General features: G+C 42.4%; 2 protein-coding genes across 3 annotated transcripts; both read right to left on the reverse strand.

Annotated features, from left to right (window-relative positions):
- Positions 1-1,586: 1,586 nt before the first annotated feature.
- On the reverse strand, positions 1,587-3,053 carry ccl27a (chemokine (C-C motif) ligand 27a). The gene is made up of 3 exons (XM_062544115.1): positions 2,908-3,053; positions 2,122-2,239; positions 1,587-1,898 (listed from the first exon to the last, which is right to left on the reverse strand). The coding sequence occupies exons 1-3, from the start codon at positions 2,969-2,971 to the stop codon at positions 1,778-1,780; spliced, it is 303 nt and encodes a 100-aa protein (XP_062400099.1). The 5' UTR covers positions 2,972-3,053; the 3' UTR covers positions 1,587-1,777.
- Positions 3,054-8,534: 5,481 nt separating this feature from the next.
- Positions 8,535-15,748, reverse strand: ubox5 (U-box domain containing 5). Of its 2 annotated transcripts, none has more exons than XM_062543664.1 (5): positions 15,655-15,748; positions 14,931-14,998; positions 13,174-14,461; positions 12,856-12,975; positions 8,535-9,467 (listed from the first exon to the last, which is right to left on the reverse strand). In XM_062543664.1, exons 2-5 carry the CDS (start codon positions 14,982-14,984, stop codon positions 9,265-9,267), a joined length of 1,665 nt encoding a protein of 554 aa, XP_062399648.1. In that variant the 5' UTR covers positions 14,985-14,998; positions 15,655-15,748; the 3' UTR covers positions 8,535-9,264. The 2 variants fall into 2 exon arrangements, with proteins under 2 accessions (XP_062399648.1, XP_062399649.1); XM_062543665.1 differs by lacking the exon at positions 15,655-15,748 and adding an exon at positions 15,489-15,545.
- Between the last annotated feature and the right edge of the window lie 413 nt (positions 15,749-16,161).

Below are 16,161 nucleotides of genomic sequence, written 5' to 3' on the forward strand. Positions count from 1 at the left end.
TTACTGGTTTTTCAATGTTAATGTCATCACATCACATGCATGAGAACATTTGAGGCATGTTGCCTTAGGCTTCTCTGGAGGAACAAATCTCTGAACAAAGAGATTATGTGGTTACACGAAAGCCATGCATAACTAAACATGTACCAACAGGAGCAAGTCTGTGATCCCTTTAACCATCAGTTGTTGTTTTTTTACATGAAATATTGAAAGAAAGCCAGACTTAAAGAGAGAAGACCTGATGACCTATAAATGAAATGGTCATAGCAGACCGTTTAGGCTGCTCTGAATGTATTTGCTTCATGGTGTAGCCAGAATTTTTCAACAGGGTGGGCTTTTGAGAAGTAGGATGGGCCACTATTTTTCACATTCAAATTTCTGCCAAACATCCATTAGCATCCCTTTAAAGCTCCTTCAGAAGCCTAATGTGACATCTAACCGCTTGATAAAACAAATACACTCTAAAAAATGGGTTATTTTTATTAACCCAACCACTTGGTTGAGGCTGTTTTGAAGTTGTTGGGTTAATGGTTTTGGACTCTTCCTTGTTTTAAACAACCCAACCAATGATTATTGTAACCCAGTGGTTTGGTTACATCCATGCAAGTTTGGGTTCCTCCTCCAACAGTCTATTTCTCTTCCTCTGATGGGGGAGACCACTTTTGGAAATGTATAAGGTGAGTCATTTCTTATGTATAATCTAATTTTCTCGGTTCATTCATATTTATTTCCCAAAATGTTGAAATATCGACTGCTTAACATACAATTTTAACACAGTTTTTAATGGACAAAAATAGAATAGAAGCATTTTTAGGAGTAATTGTCAGTAAAACTCTTTGGCTTTGTCTTTTCCAGTGGTCCCACATCAGCCAAACTTTTTCCTCAGAGCATTCTGGTCTTTGGTCACAAGTATGGTCTTGAATATTGAACATATTACATAGAAAAACGATGAAATGAAAGGAGTGAAATAATTAATGTTTGCTAAATGTGGAATAACAGTACGTAGAGCGTAGACGTAGGATAAAGTGGGGATTTCTCAAAAGCCCTTCAAACCGACCTGGTGCCTCTAGTCTGTTCCACCTTTCTCTAGGCTGGGTAAACCCAGCATGATCTCCCGGTGATTTGAATTTCGCTCTGCAGCCTACAGGTCAGGCTGGAAACCTACACATCTATCTCTCCTACTTCCTGCCTACGTTTGTCGGGTCCAAACACAAACTGGCTTATCCACCAGGTGCACCAAGATCGTTTGGTCTGATTGGTTGAAGGACTATCCAAGTGTCCAGAGTCATTTGAACTATGCCCAGACTATAGACTCCCCAGACTAATGGTCAATCTTAAAAGATTGAGCTTATTATGATGATAGCCAGACTAACCTTTCTGCTGATGGATTCACCTTTATGAGCTGCCGTTTATTATAAGCTTCTTTGTTTACTCTTCCCACGGCATGAAGACCTCACTCTTGCAATTAGGCCAGGAGCTCTTTTTGCTAAGACTCTCTAAATGTGCAAAACTTTTAGAATATGATTCATCAGTGACTTGAACAATGGCTTATGATAGTTTGTGATATCACTGGAGACCAAGGCTTGATGTTAGGATAGTCAACTTTATTCAGTGAAACAAAGAGTTAATTAGCTGCCAAATACAAAGCATTTCAGCCACAGCAAATTGTTTTGTATTATTATATGTTATGTTATTTGTATGTTTGAGGTGCAATAGCAAGCGTGCCAAGAAACATGGAATGGCAAAGTTGTCCTCAGAGGCCTTGTCCTGCATACAGGGTTCATGGTGCTGCACTCTTTGAAGAGAACATTCGGTTCTTTTTCATCCATAGATTCAGCAGTCTCATAACCTTTGGATGGGCGCAGACTTTTCTGACCTTCTTGGATGTCTTTATGTATAATCTAAAGTAGACAGGAAACACCAATAACATCTTGGTCAAGGTTTTGAGCGATTGAGTTTTCACATGCCTATACCCACCTCATCTTGTTATGTCACAGCACGTTAGGTAGCCTTGTCAATGTTATAAAGTTTGTAACATTTTCCTAACAGTAAGTGACATGACTTGTAAAAGAAGTGACTTATAGTTGATTGTGCATAAACAGTTGTTTGTTTCTGTCCACTCACATGAGAGCATCGATGTCACATAGTCCCGAGCTGCTCTGCTTCTCATATCTTATAACTTTCCCGATCATTTTGCGTGGGATGTGCTTTGAAACAGCCACACAGCACTTAGGAGGACTTCCTGAGACCCAAAAAATAACAGAAGCAGTTAAAGCACTGTAATCAGTAACTACTGTGTGGACCACTAAAACCACTTCTTTGTTGGGTTTAGTACATAATTACATGGAGTTGTGTAAGAGACAGAGTCTTACTTCACTTCAGAGGAAGCAACCTATAATGCTTATATCAATCATTCTGGTGTGTTGTATTGCTCTAATCAAGGCTGAAATGTTGGCAAGAAACACAGTAGGTAGTGGATTATACTGTAATTATGAGTTTTAGATCAGTACGTGTTTCAACATATCAATTCAGTGTTGAATGCAAGGGAGAAAATACCTGTCAGGGCACGAGTCTGCCATTCAATCACCCCCCCGCCCCCCACCCCCCCATGCCCTACACAAACACATGCACACGCACACAGATATCACACATACTCACACTCACACACATACACACACACAGACACACACAGACACACACACACACGCTCATATTTAACATGAAACCATGTTTTACTGAAGTTCATAAGTATTAGCTTAGTCAAAAAAAGTAAAACTGATCACAATCTTGCTTACAGTAGCCCTCAAAGGGCCCTATACTGTGACTCAAACTGAGAGATGTTTTCAAACGATTGTAATAGACGAGGACAGAAATGTGAAACGGTCTGTAAGTCTGAGCAAGGCAACTCACCATCAGCGCTGAGGAGGACTGTGGCAATCACAAGTAGAAGTAGAGTAAACCCTCTGAGGTCCATCGCTGCAATGAGCACTACCTGTGCTACAGATAGATAAAAACACCAACGCACCCCTCACCTGGGGAGGAGCAAATGCCAACTGTCACTCATGCTCACACCTGTATGATCACACAGTCTTATGGATCATCACTTCTACAAATACATACTCATGTCCTCAATTTTGCCAACTGTATTTTAAAGCTAAAAAGGAATTTCAGAAAAGTAAGTGTCCAGTCATCTACTGAAGGATATACAAAAACCGTTACCTATAACAGTTCTATCAACTTACCTTCAACTCCTTAATGGCGACTGAATGCAGTTTTAACTCTGTTTTTTCTGTAACTCTGCATAAATTAAAGAATCAACTTAATTTGATAAACCACATTTTTGTCTAACCTTGATTTTGTTCATCCTTTTGCAAAACAGAGAAGCAAACACAGGCATACACAATATAGTAGCCTACATTTCTTTCAAACTGCTGGTTCAACTGGCATTAGAACTGAGAACCTAGTAAGGCATCTAACCTGAGTAAGGCATCTAACCCCAAGTTGCTCCCGGTACAATGGCTCTTAATGTAATTGACATGCGTGTAAGCTGCTTTGGATAAAAAAGCATCCTCTAAATGAATACATATAAATCAAAAGGTATGATAATATAAGATATTAATATGATAATGTAACAATATTGATGGTTTAATATTTGACAGTTTTTGAGTAGATTTATATATTTTCTAAAATAAGTTATATGATTTCACATTTTCTGTCCCTCATTTATATGGAAAGCTGTGTAATTGCTGTTCATCTCTATTTGTCACATAGGCTACTGTTCCCTGTCATAAAACTCTCCAACCCACATATTACTATTAGACAATTCTCTGAACCAGACAGGGCATGAATGAACACCAAGCACCCATGAAATGAAGGATCCACATCCGCGTCTAGCCTTTAACTCAGGGATTTCCTGGGATTCTCTGTTAATATGCAAAACATATACCGTATACCCCCCCAGAATTATTGCCACCCTTGATAGGTCCAAAAACCAAAGACCCAAAACAGGTATTCAAAAATCATCTGTTAGTGATTTCTTGTAATTCCACAATGTAAACATTGAGGAAAAATCCAACCTTGAAACACCCCATAAAGAAATTTTTTAAACAAAAACACATTGCCCACAATTATTAGCATCCCTGCATGTAGTACCTTGTTTAGCCTCCCTTTCCCATACCTCTTTACAAAATCTATTCAGATCATCCAGATTGTGCATTCTCCTCCTTGAATCAGAGGACTGATATGGCAATGGCATGGCAGAAGTTTGATTTTGTGTTCAGTGAACCATTTTTGTTTTGACATATATTTTGGTTTGTTGACCTGTTGAGTGATCCGATCATGATCCACACGTGTCTTGGCAGAAATTGACAGGTTTTCATCTCTGGCTCCAGTGCTCCAAAAACTGATCTCAATCTTGCTACAGTAGCTCTTGGCACTCCTGTGACGCAAACTACAAGATGTTTTCAAACGATTGTACAGACGAGGAAGAGAAGTAGAGTAACCCCTCTGAGGTCTGAGGTATTATGTAGTTTTAGAGCCATGATCCATTATTCTATTAGGACAGATAGGAATCATATGTGTTTTCAACAGGACATTTCCATATGGGAAAATAAATCCAAGGATGATGTACCAGTACAGCCTAACTTGAATATATTTCACTTTGATGGGGGACAGAAGACAGATCTTAAGGCCAAATAATCTTAATCCATGGCTTGAGTATTGGCTTCAGTAGTATAGTCTATAGTATATGGACTCAGCAATTGCTATACATACACTCACATTAAATGGCCCAGACACTGTTTTTGTTTCAACACCTGGTTTCAGAAACGGGAAATAGAGAGAGATGCAGGGTTTGTATAATGCAGACATTGATTTAGGGCATGAGCTCCATCAATTTAAGTTGAGCTAGTTTGTTTTATTGAGCCATACAGGGACGTTTCCTTTGAGCTCTTTAGCCTGTGCAAGATTGCTATAACCCTTCCTGTAAGCTCAGCCTCTGTTGCTGTAGTGTATATTTATATTTCATTAAAATTAATTAAAATCGATCCAATATTGTGTCAATTCAAATACTTATACTTAAAGGGATATTCCGCCATTTTTGGAAATACGCTCATTTTCCACCTCTCCTCGAGCAAAACAATCGATATTTACCTTGTTCCCGTTCATCCAGCCATTCTGTGAGTCTGGCGATACAACTTTTAGCTTCAGCCTAGCATAGATCATTGAATCGGATTAGACCATTAGCTTCTCGCCTGCTAGCTTCATGTTTAAAAGTGACTAAGATTTCTGGTAATTTTCCCATTTAAAATGTGTCTCCTCTCAAGTTAGAAAGTGCAATAAGACCAACTGAAAATGAAACCTGGCGTTTTTCTAGGCTGATTGGACATAGAACTACACTCTCATCTGGCGTAATAATCAAGGCAACTTGCAAACTACTGGCACTACTACTGCTTGTTGTCTATGGGGACTATTTTCAGATGCTGCGTACGATATCACTGCGCCTATGGTACGTTTGCAAGTTGCCTTGATTATTACGCCAGATGAGAGTGTAGTTCCATGTCCAATCAGCCTAGAAAAACGCCAGGTTCCATTTTCAGTTGGTCTTATTGCACTTTCTAACTTGAGAGGAGACACGTTTTAAATGGGAAAATTACCAGAAATCTTAGTCACTTTTAAACATGAAGCTAGCAGGCGAGAAGCTAATGGTCTAATCCGATTCAATGATCTATGCTAGGCTGAAGCTAAAAGTTGTATCGCCAGACTCACAGAATGGCTGGATGAACGGGAACAAGGTAAATATCGATTGTTTTGCTCGAGGGGAGGTGGAAAATGAGCGTATTTCAAAAAATGGCGGAATATCCCTTTAAGTGTGGACTCAATTGTCCTCAGTAGTGAGCCTTCCATAAAAAAGAAATGGCATTTTGTTGTACTCTGGAGTTTTACTCACATTGAATTGACACCCTTTATACCCTGTACTGTATTTTTTATTTGTTATGGCCTTTCCTCTCTTGCACCTGCACTCACTCTTGTACAAAATAAATGTTTATATGATTAGTAAAATAAAGTTTAGAATCTTTAAATATAATTTGTTCCCATTTTTAATGTACCCTCTGGTTAAACACTGCTCCTCCTTGGCCCCCCTAGTAAAAATGTGTGTAGAAATGCAAGATAGATAGACGTAATGTTGAGTATCCACTGCAACGCCGTGTTTGTTATGTGCTGTCCCTGCTTTAAATAAATAAATGATCAATTACCAGTGGGTAGACAGCAGGCCTTTGTGAGAAAATGGACAAACGTTATGTTAATTTAAGTGATACTTCTTGCTTGATTAACTTGCATGGGAGCATGTCGGTTGATTCTGACATGTGGCGCCAGTTTGTCAGATGTTGTTTCACCACTGATTGTGATACCTGTACCAGCTGAACCATCAACACCAACCAGCTGTCATACACTGCTCTTTCCTTCCATGTCAGTCTTTCTGTTTTTAACCAGCATAGAGTGAACAACACACCTCAAGGACCTCATACTTCTTGTTTGCACTCTTCTCTCTTCTCATCACCATAAATCCCCGCTGTGGAGTTAATAAAGGATGTCTTCGTTATGTTTGAGGCAGACAAAGAATCTAGAAATATCACTAGTAAGCTCTACATGAAATAATTTACAAAACTGAAATACATTTGAACTGAATAGAAAACGGAAGAGTCCCATTTTATATAATAATATTGGCATGAAGACTTGAGAGAGAGAAGGAATGGATAACAGGAAGAAGACTAAGAGGCGTCAATAGCACACAGAAGCAAGTTCCAATGAATCTGATTCTCAACCTACCAGACAGGACATGATAGGACATGAACCCTGAATGAAAGATTTGATGAAAAAAAAAAAAAAAAAAACACGTGTCACTTAGCCATTCATAGCCTGAGGACTGAATCCCACGACGACAGGTGTGATTACAATAAAACCGAAAGTATGGGAATAAAGCACGTTATCATTTAACTGACATTTGGGTGTGTTCAGTTTTTTTTTTTTTTTTGGCTGTACAGGCATGCTTACCTTTTAGACTCCTTTGACTGATTGCAACAATGTGAAACACGGCTCCCTGCACTTGAATGAGCGGTGGAAATGTACCCGTGACCCTGCACAGTAGATCTGGAGATCTGGCCCTACAGGGGATACAGGTGAATGAAAGAGAATGGAAATGCCAAACCTTGATGTTTTTGCCATACAGGTCTTCATCATGGTTATACCAATGATTCTGACCCAGAGACACAGGAGATATTGTGAAAGTGAAGGGGACCAAATTGTAAGCAAAAGCCCAGAGAGTGAGCTCAGGCTTCCAGACATCGGACCCCACTTGGCCCCACGGTCGACCATCGTATTTTAAAGCATCATTGAGAAGCGCAGTAGCCTAGTAAATGAACTAAATACACGTACCTATCTGAAGACCAAGCTTCCTATGGTTGTTTTGCGATTAGACCTGCTCAGAGTGCGGCAGAAGTGCCCTTCACCCTATTAAGAGTTTACGTGAAGGTGATTATGGAAAAGTTATTTCACAGTAAAAAGAACTCTTTATATTATGCACTGCAATGAACTTTACCCACGGCCATGCTGTTTTTCTTTTAACCCTATGTAAGTGTTACAGTCTTGAGATTGTGAGTTGCTATTTAACATTGTTCAGTGCTATGTCTGAAATAGTAATAAAGTTGAAGTTGAAGAAGTTTGAACTTTTTAAGAATAATATCAAGAAAATGACACTGATAGATTTCAAATGTTTTGATCAAAATTGTTGAAACTGGGGGATGGGCAAAATGCCAGATCTGCCCTCAGATCAGCTTCTGGTTATGTGGGAGGTCTCAGCTTTTAATCTTATGCAATTCTAGGCTACTTGAATTATTTTGGAGTTATTTAACACTTCCACCCCTTGGGCAATTTTGAATGTAGCGTACCGATGAAAGCTTGATAAAGAAAACACAGGAGGCATATTGGTGAAGCACAGTCAGGCATTGTGTGAAGGAGAGAGGAGCCTTCCTCTGATATTCATTATGAGCCATTTATGGACAAGGCAGGGACCAAACCATCTTGCAATAAGTGGCCACTACAATCATTGATCATACTACAAAAAGGTATAAAACAAAATGTGTAGCCTTTGCCATTAATATCGTTCCTTTCCCCAATCTGGTTCGAACCAGAAATACACAGAGACAACATAACTTAAGAGATAACTTAACAGGTGAGCAGAACACATACTGAACTACAGCCCAGGCTCCAAAATCGGCAAAAAAGAGAAAATAAACTAAATCAAATAAAATCAAATAAAAACATAACAAACATGTTCCAGCCAATCACTGACGAGATGCAAGTTCAGGAGTTGAATTTACACGGGAAAGAGGGGAAGGGCGTAGGGGGGGGGGGGGGGGGGGGGGGATAGGGAGTTTTGTTTAAACGTCAACAGAAGGGATGTTGCCCAACATGCTTAGAGCACCTTTAAATCTAGTGTATTCTGTCAAATGAAATAAGACCAATTTAAATGTTTTCATTATATTCCATTTATTTCCTGACAAACAGTACACCATAACATCTGTGGCCAGGTCAAAGGTCAGGAGTGTGAAAGGGTCTATGTAGTGACCACATCTGGTAGTGTCTACTAAGTGAGAGAGAGAGAGAGAGAGAGAGAGAGAGAGAGAGAGAGAGAGAGAGAGAGAGAGAGAGAGAGAGAGAGAGAGAGAGAGAGAGTATAGTTGTGAGTAGACACTAAAAGAGGAAAGAAGTGGATCAGAAAGTCCTTTGAGTTGCTCAGCACTCACACGTCCAAAAGTATCCAAATGAGCCTTTGGGAGGTGGAGGTGGAGAGTGTGACACATTGTGTTCTAACCTCCAGAGGCCAGGACTGCACCTCCCTTCATCCTCTTCCATGCTTTCTTTCCACACAAGCAAGTCAGCCTTGGGTACACACTCCCCCTCATCTCTTTCACGCTCAACTCTGCTGCTTTCTCTCTTGCTTTTCAATTTCCACTTGCCTAGGCACCCAGCCAAAGCCCTGGGCCACATGACCAGGGGTACGCCATTTAATGACTTGCAGTGTATCAGATGAAAAAGGACTCAACTGTCCTAAAGTCCCTGAGAAGCACAACTGAGAAGAGCTGATGCCATTGTCTGCCAGTCAAACTGCCAAAGTTCATGCTGTTTATTTCAACACACTTTGCCAGTACCCTGTGCCTGTGTGCCTTGGTCTGTCTGTAGTTCATTTCATGCAGCGGTCACCAGTGATCAGTGGTGCACACGTGTGACGGCACTAGCTGCGGCAGCAGAGCCGCAAGTGGGGCAAACAATCTGGGGTCCTCCTGCATTTGGTGGAGCTTTGCGGGTGAGGCACGGGCGGCAGAGGAGATGCCTGCATGGAAGAGCATAGGCCGCAGGGCTGGTTGGATAGCGGGTAAGAGACACAGAGCAAAGGGCACACTGATCCTCACCTGGGAAGGAGGAGGAGGAATAGAAGAGTCTGTCAGTTTATCATATACCAACCTCACTCAAACAAGTGTAATATATTATTTCTTACACAGTCTCCTCTCCTTGATATTTTCATATTTGAATGTGGGCATATATCAGTGGTCCCCAATTATTTTTCCCCGAGGGCCAAATTATGTACAGAAAGTCAAGCTGAGGGCCAACCCCCCAAATAGCAAAAAAGATAACTATAAAAATAACTTATAACTAGCATTATCAGCTGCCACACATTTATCTAAGTGGCTGATGTGAACAGAGGCTAACTGTGGACAATACCATCCACCCATACTGTAGGCTTTTTGAAAGTGGGTGGGACAGGTCAGTGGGGGTCCTGGGAGTTCTCTGGGGGTTCTCTCCCTGAAAAAAAGTATGAGCTATAGGCCTACAATTTCCTCGATTCTGGTACATCTTAACAGGTTGCTAGATAGGCTACTTCTATCTAACAAAGTAAAGCTTTTCTTTCAATTACTAATTCGGACCCAGTTTTAATAACCTTATGATAGGCCTAATCTTGCATGCAGTTGCAATATCTGTGAAATTAATTTCTTTAATGTTTTGAATGCAGGCTTTGGGTGGATTCCGTTAACGTTTTGGGCTAGTCTGAATGTCCTGAGCTTCAAGATTGTTTCTGAAGCTCATTTGCTATGCCGTCGTGACACCTCAGTACAGTCACCCTGTATCAGTTTCACAAATATTAATAAAGTAGGCCTATCATAGCGCTCACAAAAACTTAATTAATTAATATTAGCAGGGTTTTATTTAACGCAACCAAAACGAGAAGGATTTTGCGAGTGTTTTGAGTTAGTCCTATTTGTAGACTCTTCCAGCGGTTACGTCAGCTTGAACTTGACCGATCATTCATCTGTGTGTGTGCGCATAATGCGTGTTGTGAGGAGCAGGTAGCCTAGCAATGAAAACCCGAGAATAAGATGGAGTTTTTTTTGGAGCATTGTAGCATTTGTTTTATGTTCTTTGAAAATAAAGAACTCTCAGACGTGCTTAATCCAGTGAATAACTTCCATCAGTCATGAGGCGCCACAAACTCACCAAAACGAAAAAAAAAAAAAAAAGATAATAGCACACTAATCCTAATTTGTGCAAATGTGTAGTTTCATGTAACAGTGCTCAACCAGTTTTTTTAATCCTGCAACTTTCCCACGCTAATGTAACAAACACTATATTGCCAAAGGTATTGGGTCACCTGCCTTGACTCGCATATGAACTGAAGTGACATCCCATTCTTAATCCATAGTTAATATGATGTCGGTCCACTCTTTGCAGCTATAACAGATTAAACTCTTCTGGGAAGGCTTTCCACAAGGTTTAGGAGTGTGTTCATGGGAATTTTCGACCATTCTTCCAGAGGCGCATTTGTGAGGTCACACACTGATGTTGGACGAGGATACTGGCTCTCATTTTCCGCTCTAATCCATCCCAAAGGTGTTCTGTTGGGTTGAGGTCAGGACTCTGTGCAAGCAGAGAGGGTTAAAGCGGAGCGAGAGGCGCAAACGTTCGAACATTTCCGCGTTGTGTTTTCGCAAAGGGGAGGGGGGCGAAATCCCCCTTTAAGCAGACCTAGAAAGTGACGTTACATTCGAACTTAACTGCTTGTCAACCTGACAGAGATCGATATCCCACTATGACGACTTTGCGACACGCCTCTTTAAGCAGACAGGAACTGTTCAAATTTAGCCTCCATAGAGATGCATTATGGTGCTCTATCTTGTCAGTAATGAAGGATCTTTGGTGCAAGTCAGTCAATTTCATCCACACCAAACTCTGTGATCCTGGACCTTGCTTTGTGCACTGTTGCACAGTCATGTTGGAACAGGAAGGGGCCATCCCCCAGTGAAGGCAAATCTGAATGCTTCAGCATTAACCAAGAGATTTTGGGCAATTCCATGCTCCCCTTTGCGGGAATAGTTTGAGGATAGCCACTGAGAGCGGAGACTGAGAGCCAGTCTCCTCGTCCAACAGCAGTGTGTGACACTGAAAAATACGCTTCTGGAAGAATGTTCAAAAAATCCCATAAACACACTCCTACCTCCTACCTCCAACCTTTTGGAAAGCCTTCCCAGAAGAGTTGAAACTGTTATAGAGGCAAAGGGTGGACCAATGTCATATTAAATCCTATCGATAAAAAATGGGAGGTGATTTAAGTTAATATGTTAGTCAAGGCAAATGACCCAATATTTTTGCCAATATAGTGTATACTACTACTACATGTCAGTGGAAATGAACCTCTTTCAACCCTGGAGGCAGGCTTGTGCAAAATTTAGAATTGAATTGAGAATGACTCCTTGAGTTTGAACTGAATTTGAATTGAGGTGAAAAACAGGATGCAGAATCACAATAGCCCTTACTTGTTCAAAACTAAACTCTAAAAAACAATGGATCCAGTACCAGCTCTTCAGAGCGATGCCATAGAAGAACCTTTTCCAGTGCTTCAAAGAACCGTTGAGGCAATAGTTCTTTAAAAAAAAATAATAATAATTAAAAAAAACATTTAATGAATGGCATAAAGTCATGCCATTAGAGGCCTAGCCTATTATGATCTGAGGCTCTGAAAAACAATTTCCAATGTGAAGAACCTTTCGTCTGATGTAGGCCTTATGGTTTCAAAGCAGAGTTTTGTCTCCCCATGGAACCATCCAGAGATTTAAAGGAACACTTCACCGTTTTTTCATATTAAACTACGTTATTCCCCTAATTAAGACGAGTTGATATATACCTCTCACATTTCAATGCGTGCACTCACTGGCTCTGGCGCGCGGCGCAACTTTGATAGCACTTAGCTAGCCCAATGCATTCATTAGGATCCAAACAGAGATGAAGTTAGAAGCGACCAAACACCTCCATGTTTTCCCTATTAAAATACAGTTACACGAGTAGTCACACGACCAAGTATGGTGATACAAAATAAAACGTGATGCATTTCTAAGCAGGTAAGAGGGATAACTATATTTTGGGAGTGATCACCGTCTGTAGGCTATCCAGGAGGCGCTTGGCAAAGGCTGCGCTATCTGAGTGCTTTTCTAGTTTTGGACTGATTTTGTGCTCTAACGTAATTTTACTTAATATAACCTAGCTTGTTTAAACTACGGCAACTAGCATTTGAGACTGGGGCATTGGTGTATCATTTTCTGCATTAGCCTATGAAGTTTTGTGTGCTTATCATGCACAGGAAATGTCATTGCGCAACCGTTCAAGCGAACTCTTCAAACCTCTGTTCTTTTCTCAATGAATTCTCTATATCGTAGGCATAACCTACCTAACCTTTCTGTTCCCTTTCTATGTTTCCTTTCTATGTCTATGATTGCCATCTGATTGATTGAAAGGTGAGTGTGTTTGCACCTGTGTGTGGGGCGGGGGTGTGGCCCTGTGGCCTCTTCTTGCTGGTGTAGGAGGGTAGCCCCTGCAGAGCACAGCTCAGCGCTGCATCCAGACTGGCCGACAGACGCTCCTCATGGGAGTCTGAGGGAGAAACACACACAGAAGAACAGTTCTGAGATCATCTTAAACCAGCTAGTGGAGAAGACTCGTGAAAAAACGAAAATCTGTAGATTCTGCACAGAGAGACTGGACTAAGTGTGAGTGAGGGACACAGATCAGCACACAGTATAGAACCACAGGACAGAAAAGAAGGATTACTCAGTTATATTTGCACCTCACCTGGGGAGTGCGTTTGCTGGTCTGCTCTTGTTTTTTTGCATGGCTGTAAACTGTTCTCTGCTCTCTTGGATGTACTCTTACTAGCTACTGCACAATCCATCTGTTTGTCCAGGTCTGGATTAGAAGCATCCAGCCCTCTCTTTCTCCTCAGGACCGAACTCTCCCCTCCTCCTGCTGGAGTCATCCCCTCACCCAGGCCCTGGTTACTGGGTGGTCCATCACTTGAGGAGGATGTGTGGCAGTCCACAGCACCATTGCTTGTAGCACAGCCCGGCTGGGTGTGTGAGGTAAGTAAACTGTTGGGTAACGTGGGCGTCTGTGGTTGTTTGGGAGTCTGAGGGATGAGCCTGGAGGCCTGCGGGCCCAGGGTGGTGGCCCCTTCCTTGCCCCCACAGACGCCTGGCCGTCCCCCTTTCCGGAGGACCATCTGATCAATACGGCATTTCAAAAGTGGACATGGCAGGGGCTTGGAGTCCGAGCTGAAGGGCACGCCGGTGAAGGGGTCGCTGGGTGAGCGTCCCCAGGTGGCCTCACGGCGCTGGTACTCCTCCAGGGAGCTGATGTCCACCACCGCCCCACTGGGCAGCACCATGGGCAGAACCATCAGCTCCTGGGTCAGGGGGTCCAGGAACTCCTCAGGAACGGCTTCATCCAGGTCCGAATGGGTGGCGGGCTTTGGGGTGTTGGTGGAGGCAGGGGCAGGTGGTCCGGTGGGCATGAGTGGTTTTGTGGGGGCTAAGGAGTGGCGATAGGCCCTCTGGAACTCCTCCAGGGCTTCAGGGGAACTGGAGCGGGCCGGGAGCCCCCACACAGACAGTGCTTTGAACCCGAGCTGCGTGCCTGCGCTGCTGAACGGAATAGTCAGGCGCAGCCGGGCGACACTGCCCAGGGACTGCGGCCCCCGACTCCAGAGGTCAGACTGCGTGGCCCCGTCAGAAGGTGCCGGGGGCAGATGGGGGAAGGGGGCGCGAGGGCGAAACCGGGGGGCACGGAAGCACACCAGCACCCCATCCCGCATCTCACACCGGCCCACCTGGAGAAAGTGGCCCTGGGTGGCGTCAGCGTTGGCATCCGAGCTGCTGTGGACCTCCAGCCTGCGGGAGGCGCCATTCTGGTCCATCCCACCCGGCCACAGCTCCACATCCACGCCACACACCTCCACCTGCCAGCGGAAGTCAAGCGTCACCTGTACAGGTGGCCGCAGGAAGTACTCCAATTTGAAGCCACGCCGACGGAGGGCAGGGTCCTCCGACACAAGGTTGGAGACGTCATAGCCATCAGCACACAGCTGCAGTACAAGGGAAAGAGAGGGAGGGCAGTAGCGGGCAACAGAGCGAGTGGAGAAAGGAAGGATAGTTCAGTGAACTGAACCAAAGCTGGATCGCCAAGGAAGGCATGCACACATGCACATACAGTATACACACACCTTCCTGGCCTTGGTCAGGACAGAAAATAACTTATGTACTATGTTGATGAATTGGAATTAGCTTTTTGTTTTGTCAATGAAACACCTTCGTTAGACAATTTATTTGTAGAGTAAGGTTAATCATCATATTTTCAACATAATTAATCAACATGTTTTTCCAAAAAAATCTGAACTCTTACTTTTCAAACCATTTCTGAAAAAAGCCTTTATTTCTATAATCTCATTATAGTCATTCATATTCATGTAATCTACATGCATTAAATACACAGATCCTACTCATGTCTCTGCAATATAAAAGTGACCATTTTTATTTAATGGTGAATACATGTACCTTATTGCACTGAACAGTGGTCTGAAAAGGTGGCTGACAAAGGTTGACCACCATTATCCTCCTAAGGCCTGACAACAAGGGCAACAACAAAACCAGAGTTAACCAGAGTAGAGGTAGGAGAGGTAACTGAGTTAGATTGGGGGGATGCGCACGAGCAACGGAACAAACTGTTAATCAGAAATTGATAATTATGTACGTGTTTTAAAGACATTTGTTTAACAGCTCTCAAAGAACAGCACTTTAACCTAACGGATGTATAGTTGGAATACAGCGCATGCAAAACAATCCATTACTGTAGTGTTATTTCATTCAAGCTCGCTCGAACCTGTAGCTGCTATAATTTTATCATCAATTCTACTTAATTAAAAGGAGACACGAGGACTTCGACGTTGAACCTTAGCTGTCGGTTAACCTTAACTTGCCTTACTGTCCAGCCTCCCTGACTGATAATGAAGAACTCAATACTTCGAGGTTACATTGATAAAAAGTTACCTTACTCGCCATAAACTAGTATGTTCAATGACAATAGGCAGCTATCTTCAATTGCTAGTTTATTACCAATCAACTCAAGTGCTAACTAGCAGGAGACTCGACATGTGACCGATTTTCTGTTAGCAAAGGTTCATTCTCGAGTTGAGAAAGATGATGATGACAATAACGTAATCGCATTTAAACACCTTTCCTTCTTAATTTACAGAAGCGGCACTACCCCATACTGACTTACATTTGCCTGCTCAAAAAGTTGTAGCACAACAGCTCTTCCTGTGTACAATGCTGTAGGATCCTACCTCTGCAGTACAAAGCAAACACAATCTATTGCCACACAGGGATTTACTGCCACCAAGAGCCTTGGCTATGTACTGCAGCAGTAATTCCAAACTAACTACCGTAGCAGGAGTGATGGCTTAGCCTCAATAACAGAAACAGATTTTTGTGAACGACCCTGAGACCCAAAAGACCACAAATAGCCTGGTTTATTTCAAAACCCACACACTACATCAAGGTCAAGGCCAGGAGTGAGGTGTTAGCACTTTTTGTACTGTAACTTTTTATTTATTTATTTTAATACAAATGTAGGCAAGAATATTTTAGTAAGCTGCCATTCATATGTCACATTGGTGAGCTTTTCCTAAAAAAAGTAGGCTACATACAGCGCAAACACAACACACACACACACACACACACACACACACACACACACACACACACACACACACACACACACCTAAAC

The sequence above is a fragment of the Sardina pilchardus genome, chromosome 8 (genome assembly GCF_963854185.1).
Source record: "Sardina pilchardus chromosome 8, fSarPil1.1, whole genome shotgun sequence".
NCBI classification, from domain to species: Eukaryota; Metazoa; Chordata; class Actinopteri; order Clupeiformes; family Clupeidae; genus Sardina; species Sardina pilchardus.

Coding starts and splice junctions, on each gene's coding strand:
- ccl27a (XM_062544115.1), bottom strand. CDS start 2,971: ATGGACCTCAGAGGGTTTACTCTACTTCTACTTGTGATTGCCACAGTC. Junction 2,240..2,907: donor AGTCCTCCTCAGCGCTGATG/GTGAGTTGCCTT, acceptor TTTGGGTCTCAG/GAAGTCCTCCTAAGTGCTGT. Junction 1,899..2,121: donor TGTGACATCGATGCTCTCAT/GTGAGTGGACAG, acceptor TGTCTACTTTAG/ATTATACATAAAGACATCCA.
- ubox5 (XM_062543664.1), bottom strand. CDS start 14,984: ATGGTGGTCAACCTTTGTCAGCCACCTTTTCAGACCACTGTTCAGTGC. Junction 14,462..14,930: donor CCACTGTTCAGTGCAATAAG/GTACATGTATTC, acceptor CTTGTACTGCAG/CTGTGTGCTGATGGCTATGA. Junction 12,976..13,173: donor CCAGCAAACGCACTCCCCAG/GTGAGGTGCAAA, acceptor TTTCTCCCTCAG/ACTCCCATGAGGAGCGTCTG.